Source organism: Entamoeba invadens, assembly GCF_000330505.1.
Source record: "Entamoeba invadens IP1 unplaced genomic scaffold scaff_1105074724819, whole genome shotgun sequence".
Classification (NCBI taxonomy): domain Eukaryota; phylum Evosea; order Mastigamoebida; family Endamoebidae; genus Entamoeba; species Entamoeba invadens.
In genome coordinates, this window is record NW_004443623.1 from 364368 (window position 1) to 373808 (window position 9441).

At 35.4% G+C, this 9441-nt stretch overlaps 3 protein-coding genes across 3 annotated transcripts; all 3 read left to right on the forward strand.

Annotated features, from left to right (window-relative positions):
• Positions 1-258: 258 nt before the first annotated feature.
• EIN_509060 (midasin, putative) lies at positions 259-1682 on the forward strand (the record flags this gene model as incomplete). Its single annotated transcript, XM_004259608.1, has 2 exons — positions 259-852; positions 921-1682. The coding sequence occupies 2 exons, from the start codon at positions 259-261 to the stop codon at positions 1680-1682; spliced, it is 1356 nt and encodes a 451-aa protein (XP_004259656.1).
• Positions 1683-1925: 243 nt separating this feature from the next.
• On the forward strand, positions 1926-4989 carry EIN_509070 (midasin, putative; the record flags this gene model as incomplete). The annotated part of the gene is made up of 3 exons (XM_004259609.1): positions 1926-2705; positions 2765-2967; positions 3018-4989. 3 exons carry the CDS (start codon positions 1926-1928, stop codon positions 4987-4989), a joined length of 2955 nt encoding a protein of 984 aa, XP_004259657.1.
• Positions 4990-7014: 2025 nt separating this feature from the next.
• On the forward strand, positions 7015-8414 carry EIN_509080 (hypothetical protein; the record flags this gene model as incomplete). Its single annotated transcript, XM_004259610.1, has 4 exons — positions 7015-7376; positions 7421-7894; positions 7963-8258; positions 8308-8414. The coding sequence occupies 4 exons, from the start codon at positions 7015-7017 to the stop codon at positions 8412-8414; spliced, it is 1239 nt and encodes a 412-aa protein (XP_004259658.1).
• Between the last annotated feature and the right edge of the window lie 1027 nt (positions 8415-9441).

Consider the following 9441-nt stretch of genomic DNA (forward strand, 5'->3'; position numbering starts at 1 on the left):
TCACTGCATTGAGAATGGTCACTGGATCTTACTTGATGAAATCAACTTGGCGTCACACGAGACACTGGAAAGAATATCTGGACTGTTGGACGGAGAGTCGATCTTATTGACTGAAGTGGGAGATGTCACCCCAGTGCCACGAAACCCTAATTTTAGACTCTTTGCGAATATGAACCCTCCAACAGATGTTGGGAAAAAAGACTTGTCGCCGGGAATCCAATTCAGTTTGACGAAATTATTAAAGAAAATGACTTGGAGATGCTTGTGAATGACTATTTGAAACGAATTGGTGTCACCCCTCCATCGAAGAAGATTGTCGAGTTCCACTTGCAAGCAAAGAAATTGGCGAAAGAAGAATTAGTTGATGGAGCCGGACAACGCCCACTGTTTTCGTTGAGAACCCTTTGTCTTGCTTTACAATATATCACCGATGTCAATGGGTTCTTTGGATTTGAAAGGAGTTTGTACGAAGGTATTTCGATGTCTTATTTGACTCAATTGAGCAGAGAAAGTTACCCCATAATGGAGAATATGATCAATTCGATGTTTACTAAATCGAATAACAGTGGGTCTATTCCTAAGAACAAAAGTTATGTCCAATATGGCGGGTATTTCATTGAACAGGGTTTGGAGGTACCACGACTTGATGAGAAGTACATCTTGACAGAAACGACGCAGAAGAGACTTGAAAGTATCACGAGAATTGTCATGTCGAAGCGATACCCTATTTTACTCCAAGGAACCACTTCTGCTGGTAAAACTTCATTAGTCGAATATTTAGCTCACGCGACAGGGCATAGAATGGTGAGAGTGAACAACCACGAACAAACAGACATTCAAAATATATTGGGAGTTACTTCCCGACAGAAGACGGGAAATTGGTGTTCCAAGAAGGGATATTGGTTGAAGCAGTGAGAAAGGGATATTGGATTGTACTTGATGAACTTAACTTGGCACCTTCAGAGGTGTTGGAAGCACTGAATAGACTTTTGGACTTCAACAGAGAACTGTATATTCCCGAGACGCAAGAGGTGGTCAAGCCCCATCCACAGTTCATGTTGTTTGCGACGCAAAACCCCCCAAATACGTATGGAGGAAGAAAACATTTGTCACGTGCGTTTAGAAATCGATTTATTGAATTACACTTTGACGAAATACCTGAAAATGAACTGGAAATTATTATTGAAAAAAGAAGTCAGATTCCACCAAGTTATTCAAAGAAGTTGGTCCAAGTGCTTAAGGACCTTCAGAAGCAACGCTCAATGACACAGTTCTTTGGAGGAAAACATTCGTTTATTACACTCAGAGAGTTGTTTAAATGGGCTGACAGACATGCGAGTAGCTATGAGGAATTGGCGAGAGATGGATACTTTATAGTAGCCGAGAAGATGAGAACACAAGAAGAAAAGAATGTCATTCAGAAGGTTATTGAAGATGATCTGAAGGTGAAAATAGACTTTACCACTGTGTATGAATGTAAAGAGTTTGTTGAAGCATCGAAGTTGTGTCCGGAAATCGTGTGGACTCCTTCAATGAAACGACTCTTCTGCTTAATTGTTGAATGCTTCAAAAATAAAGAGCCCGCACTTCTTATTGTAGAGACGGGTACGGGGAAGACAACAGTGTGCCAAATTTTGGCCAAAGTATTGAACAACAGACTGAGAATATTGAACTGCCACTAACACACAAAAACTGCTGATTTCATTGGAGGTATGCGACCGGCTCGAAATAAAGATCAAACAACTTTTAAGTTACACAAAGCGTTGGAGACGTTGTTAAAGACGACAGGAACGTTACAAGAGTTGTTAATTATTTATCAAAAGAATTATAAGAGTTACTAAAAGAATGAAGTGGAAGACATAGAGAGTTTATTGAAAGAGTATATAATATTATTTAAGTGGTATGATGGACCTCTAATAGAAGCAATGAAGAAGGGGGAGATGTTTTTGATTGATGAAATTAATATGGCGGAGGATTCTGTCTTGGAAAGAATCAATTCAGTGTTAGAACCTTCAAGAATGATGACCATTGCAGAGAAGACGTCAACAGAGATAGAAGAAGTTGTTGCGAATGATACTTTCAGAATCTTTGGAACAATGAACCCCGGTGGAGACTTTGGTAAAAGAGAGCTGAGTCCTGTTATGAGAAACCGATTTACAGAGATCTATGTCAAGTCGTTTGAAGCAGAAGGAGACTTGTTACTGATTGTCCAACAGAAGATCAATGAACCAACAGAGAAGAAGTTTGCGGCTGCTATAGTCAAGTTCTTGATGTGGGCGGAGAAGAAATTTGGGAAGAAAGTGTCAGTCAGAAATTGCCTAGCGTGGACTGATTTTATGAATTGTTGTACGAGTATACCATCACCTCTTGTTCGATTCATCCATGCAGCTCATTTAGTAGTGATTGATGGTGTTAAGGATGAAGTAGGGAAAACAAATGTGGAGTATTTGATAGCATTGAATGAGGCATTGGTGACTATTGGAGAGAATTTGGAAGACTCTATAGTTCAAGAGATGTCGATGCAACCAACTTTGAGTGTTGGACCAAACAACATCAATGTATCAGACTTCACTATCGGAGCAAATGGTCCAATTCAAAAACAAGACAATTACAGTGTGAATACACCAATTACTACTAACAACATATTTCATTTATTGAGAGCGATGGTACTCCATAAATCGATATTAATGGAAGGATCTCCTGGAGTTGGAAAGACGACGATAATAGAGATATTATAATCAATCTTAAACATTCCATTGTTTAGAATCAATCTGTCGAACACACGGACATTAGCGATTTACTTGGAACGGATCTCCCACTTGAAGGAAGTAGTGGAGGATTTGGATGGTGTGATAGATTGTTACTGAGAACTATCAAAGTTGATCATGGGTGTGACTCGATGAACTCAACTTGGCTTCACAAAGTGTATTGGAAGGTCTTAATTCGTTGTTGGATCACCGAGCAACTGTATATATACCAGAGATCAATATGGAAGTGAAATGTCCACCGACATTTAGACTGTTTGCAAGTCAGAATCCACTTGGAGAAGGGAGTGGAAGAAAGGGATTGCCACAATCGTCTATAAACCGATTTACATCAGTGTATGTCAATAAGATGACTGAAAGTGATTTGAAATTGATTGTCGAGAAAATGTATCCAATGATTCCAGTCGAACTGAGAGAGAGTCTTATAGACTTTGTGGGGCAACTTGAGAATCAAGTGTGCTGTAAAAAGAAATTTGGGAGACGTGGAGAGCCGTGGGAATTCAATTTGAGAGATGTTTTGAGATACTGTAAATTGTATTCGGAATATTCACAACGTATTGATACTGATACAGTGAAAAGAAATATGGACACACTTGGGTTTATATTCACTGAAATCTTTAAGGGAAGATTTAGAGATGTTGTTGATATACAAAAAGTCGAAGAGCTCTGGAGAAGTTGCTTGTCACCAAAATACAAAGAGATGTCGATGGAATATCACAATGATATTCACATCACTCCGGAGAGATTTATTATTGGAGAAGTGGAGGTGTCGAGAACTGTTAATAGAGATACAACAAACTCAGACAAATATATATTACCAACACATGTTGAATCGATGAAACAAGTCATGAAGGGTATTAATCATAACTGGCTCATATCACTTATTGGAGACTCACATTGTGGAAAGGCGACGTTAGTGAGGAATGTTGCTCAACTATGTGGAAGTGTTTTAAAAGAGTTTTCGATGAACACAAGTGTTGACACGATAGATCTCATTGGTGGATATGAACAACTCGATTTTGAAAGACACAGAAAATCATTTTTGGAAGACCTTCGAGATTACATGAAATTGGTTACAAACAAGGAAGCGTTATCAATCTATTCGACATTGGAGAGGTGTACTAAAGTGTCTGAAATTGATAGGAAACATGATTGTATCTTCTCATCAACTGAAATGAATATCATTAAAGGGTTAATTAAAGTACTTAACGATGAATATCTCCAGTCTGAAATAACACGAATAGAAGTGACACAACAGAAGAAGTCGATTGGTTCATTTGAATGGGTGGATGGTATTGTAGTGAAGTGTATGAAACGTGGGTACTGGTTGTTAATGGAAAATGTCAATTTCTGTAACCCGACTGTACTTGACAGACTTAATTCACTCTTTGAACCAAATGGGTACTTAGTGTTAAATGAACGCGGTGTAGATAGTAATGGCATTCCAATCATCGTGAAGCCCCACAACAATTTTAGAGTCATCTTTACATCAAATTCGATGAATGGAGAAATATCACGAGCTATGAGGAATAGAGCGCTTGAGTTGTATGTACCCCAAATTCGTGAGATAGACGCACAACGCATGTTAACTGGATTTGGAGTGTCTTTACAAACAGCGAAAAGGATGATAGCAATACATCTAAAGACGGAGAATATGATGTTTTTGTATTTGATGAGATGGGCAAAGTATGTCGGGAAGAATGGAGAGAGTGCGATGAAAGAGGGATTTGACATCTTCTACGTCCAAACAAAATCGGACGTGAATGAACAAGAGAAGTTAAGAAACATTTACATGAATCAACAAGATATTGAATGTAATGAGTACGAGAGTGTTGTATTCAAATTGTTTGCACAAGCCAAAATAGGCAATTTGAATGTGTTTGAGGAGAACGTGTCGATTGGAGATTTGGTGAATCAAATGTCACAAATCATCCCATTAATATGTGATCAAGTGCCACAAAATGTAATGGAATTTGACTGTTTTTCATTGAAGATTGTCATTGTTAACACATTGAAAGATGTCAAATTTGAATCGACGATGAAGTACAAAGAATACATTTCAATGGTGTTGTATTTACTTGATGATATTGATCGCGTCAATTACTTGAGTTTGTTGCAAAGCATTGAAGGTGGAGAGAACATCATTGTGTATATTCAAAACGAGAACTTAATAAGACAATATTCAAGTCGACAAATTCGAGGGATGTATGCACTGTATTGGTAAAATTAACATGGCAAAAGTATTATATCGAAGTTATACAGAAATATTGAAAACATCAATTCGAAGTATTTGGTCATTGAAGAGAACTATAACGAATTTTTGTAATTACTTGATAAATCAATTTGTGAGTTACACGCTTTGGACGAACAAACACAATACCACGTTCTTTCACTTCGAGTACTTTTTGGTGTTGTGGGAATGAATGAAAATTTACAATTAGAACGATATATTATCTAATGTGTGATGCTTAGAAGTTTACATCCGACATATCAAACACTTACAAACAACTTGTTTGCCAGTTTTTATATTGATGATTCTTTCATTGGATCTTTATGGTCTGGGTTTTCAAGTTTGTTATATCCCAAACAACCCACTCGGTTATCTGAAGTACTTAAAATATGCGGAGAAAGGTATGGAAAGAATGATGTCAAGATATTATCAACGTTAATACAGAAGAGTTATACAGATGAAGAATTTGAGTTGACGAAGCCACAAATAGAAAAGGAAACGATGTTGACACCACTGTACGACTTCTTGGTAAATCTTCAAGTTGTATCACAAGTCTGAAATGGAGTAGAGTGCACTGCAAATCCTTTGGTCCACTTCTTCCAGACTGTTTCAAAGGAGAATTCTATATACACAATTCCAATGATAATGAAGGCACTTGACTCGTTGTGGAAGAACCACCCTGATTTGCCATTCTTACCAAAGTCAAAGCAATTAAAATGCGTGTCTTTGCTCTACCGAAGTGTTATATCTTGAGCACGAGCACATTTTACATCAAAAGAAGTGTTGGATGTCTTACCAATTTTGATGCAATTTAACTTGCTTAAAGATATTAAGAACATCTCATTTTCTTCAACATTATTAATGATGTCACTGATATCATTAATAAGTTACTGAATATCGTTCACAACACATTGACTGAGATGTTTGCATCAATTGTACAACAAAAGTGTGATATGTCTGTCTCACTGAATTTGATCAGTCGTAAACTCAATGACTTTACAACGAGACTATTCAAACGGGTTGTGGAAACTAAGAGAAAGAGGAGAGTGCAAACTTGTTTAAATATGGTAGTTTCATGTACCAAGCATTTTCTATTCCATGCATCGACCCAATGGAGTTCCCAAAACATTTCGTTTCTGTTTCAAATGAACGTATTGAAATAATTAGTAATCAGATCGAAAGTGTCATCAATTTACAGAGTCACGTTTCGAAAAAAAGTTAGAGCGGATACTAAACTTTTTGTAAATGTCGAGAAATACTGTTCGAAGTGGAATGAAGAAGTACGAAGAATTCAACAAAGAAAGAATTACAGAACAAAAGTTTGAGAACTTGTATCAGGAATTTGTATTGTTTTCATCATCGAATGGAGAATACTTAAAGATCAAAAGACTGTATGATGATATTGAAAATGTCAATGAAGTTGCTCAATTCATTCGTATCATTACACAAGAAGCAATGTGGCAAAAACAGACTAAATTATTTTTATGAACACATTCAGAAAAATTATCCCTTTTTGGATTTGACTATATCCGTCTTGTTTGGGCTTTATTAGGATTTTCTTCGAATTGGTTTGTATAAGAAGATAGTTTTGCACTTGCGAAATGAAAATACTGAACTGTTAATAAATTTTGTTATTACATTTTCAATGAATTCTAATATGATACAAGAACAAGCAAGATGCATTGGAGACTTCATTATTAACACATTGAAGAGAATAAGAATGTCCAGAACAGTGAATTAATCAAAATAGTATTGGTCAATGTTATTAGAGAGATGTGGGGTGACAAGGCTGGTGCGATGAAAGTGATCTCATTGTTGCTTCATTTGATGACTACACTCAAAAACGCGGAAGATGAAGAGAAAAGAAAGATCATAGAGGAAGAACAAGCGACTTATAAATATTCACACTAAGACGAATCAACTTGCCGTGGATGAAGATAAAGAAGAAGAAGAGTATAGAGCAGAGTTTCTGGACTTCTTCGTTGATGTTCAAAACTTATTAAAACACAGAGTCTTTCAATGGAAATAGAAACGAAAACGAATGAAAATAAGAAGAAGAAGGCAAGAGTTTGGATGAGTGATTCTGATATTCAGTTTATTATGAAACTCATTTACAAGTTACTGAAAGCACAAAAATGCCAAGAAAGCTTTGAGGAGATGTATGAGACGAGGAACAAAATAATTAAAGAGATTTTGGACGAGTTCTTCAACACAAGAGATCTGCCACTTCCAAAGGAATTTGATTGTATTTGTTCTCCATTCCATAACATTTTCATAGACAAGAAAGTAGCTATTTTAAGTCAGACGAAGGCGGAGAAAACGATTGATTTGAACAAATATGGAAGCGTCTATGAAGTCAACGAATTGCTTCAAAAATTAGAGTTGTTGTGTACACATGTCTTGAAGTTATTAGAGGAATTCCCAGAGAACGAGATGTTGTGAAGATCCTTTCTATTATAGAGAGACTGAAGAACTTCCCAAAGACAGACCCTTTCATGAGATATTTGATAGTCTTCCACATCTTGTTTGGTGAGCTTCAAAATCTGGAGACGGTAGCTGCGAATTATGTTTCATTACGAGAAGAAATGAATGTGGTTGCTACTATAATACAGAAGTGGATATTTTGGCAATTGAAGAGTTGGGATAAAACGACGGAGAGTCTGAATGAAGGTCAACTGATTCAAGCCCAGTCGTGGTTTGTTAATGTCTGGAAGATGGTAGATGAGATGGTGAACAATGAAGTCGACGAACAAATAGAATTGGGCTTTTTGGAGTCAATGAATCAATTTATGTATAAGTGCACGTATGGACAATTTGAAGAGAGACTTAAAGTACTTGGCATAGTTATTCAAATATGTGAATGCTCTGAAAGTCAGAATGCACGATTTGGGAAGGTCAGGTGATGTTGACGCAAATCCGGGAAAACTACAATGTCTTTGTATCGAGAATTAAAGAAGACATAGACAGAGAGACTAAATTTATTGAGACTAATATTAAAGAGTTTGTGAAACTGATAAGATGGAATGATATTAACCATGAAAAGATCAAAGACCAAGTGGAGAAGTCGAACCGGAAATTGAATGGATTTAAAAGGGAGTATGATGACATTTTGAAGAAGAATGTACAATTTGTTGTTCAAAGTCAGACGTTTGCAAACACCACGAGTGCTACTGATAAAGCGTTGGGACCCATCTTCAAAGAAATTCATAAGAGTGAAAAGATCAAGAAGACTGTGGATTCAAAGAAGAGAACGGACAATATCGGTTGTTTCATTAATAATCCGTGTTAAAAGAGAATAATATTCTAGTAAAGAGAATTTGGGTGTTGTATGGCTTGAGGAAGTCAAAAAAGACTTGATTGGTTCTGTTGTAGAACTTCAGAATTTAACAGGAAAGAAGGGTGTGAAGACGAAGAAATAAGCCCTTTTGGACACTTTATTACACTTCAATTGTCACATTCACAAAAGTTGACAAACTTTTGTTAATGTGGCAATGATTGTTATTTTAGAAAGTTTCAAAAAACTTGTAATACAAGGATGATGTCATTATATTTTTAATGATTATTATTACAGAACTTTGTAAGGAAACAGTTTGTTAAATTTTTATTTTTTATTTAAAAATAAGATTATTCAATTATTTTTTCATTTCTTCCCTTATCATTTTGGCATTATATTTTTCTTCACGATGTTCATCATTCAAATTTGGTTGGTTTGCATGATCCAACAAATTAAACGATCTTTCACAACTGCAACTGTTAACTGGTATAATAATCATATCTTCAACACTTTTTATCATATTAGGAAATCTTAATAAATCTTCTTTTTTCATTATTTTAAATATCATTTCTGTTGTTATATAAGTTTGTGGGCATATTTCTTCAAAATACTTTAATTCTTTATTTTTCCATTCCCTAAACTCAATTCTATCTTTCAAATATACAAGTTGTTTTGGTATTTCTTCATTTGCATTTATTACTTCGTCTGGTTGATCAGAATCAGTTTCAATTCGAATATTTTCATTTAATTCTGCTTCTTTTTCATCGTGATGATAAATTATATTACTGAAATTTCCACTTGAAGTTATTATATCCATTTTTTTCCTTAACTCTTCTTTAATTCGAATTTTAGGAATTGGCTGTTCCTTTTTCTTTTCATTTAATATTTGTTCATTTAACATTTCTTTATTTTCATCCAAATATTTCATAAATTTTTCAATCTCTTCTTTATATTTACCTTCAAACATGTTAAAATCAATATCATCTCTGTTATTTGGAATCATAAAAATTATCAAGTCTCTCCACAAACTATCTGCAGCCTTTTTTTGATTATCAAATAATTCTTGTTCAAACGCTTTTTGGTCTTTATCTCTTTTTTTACTAATTTTAAGGTTTCTGACAGTTTCAAGCAAAAATTTAAAATACGTGTAGGAACCAACGTCGATATCAGTT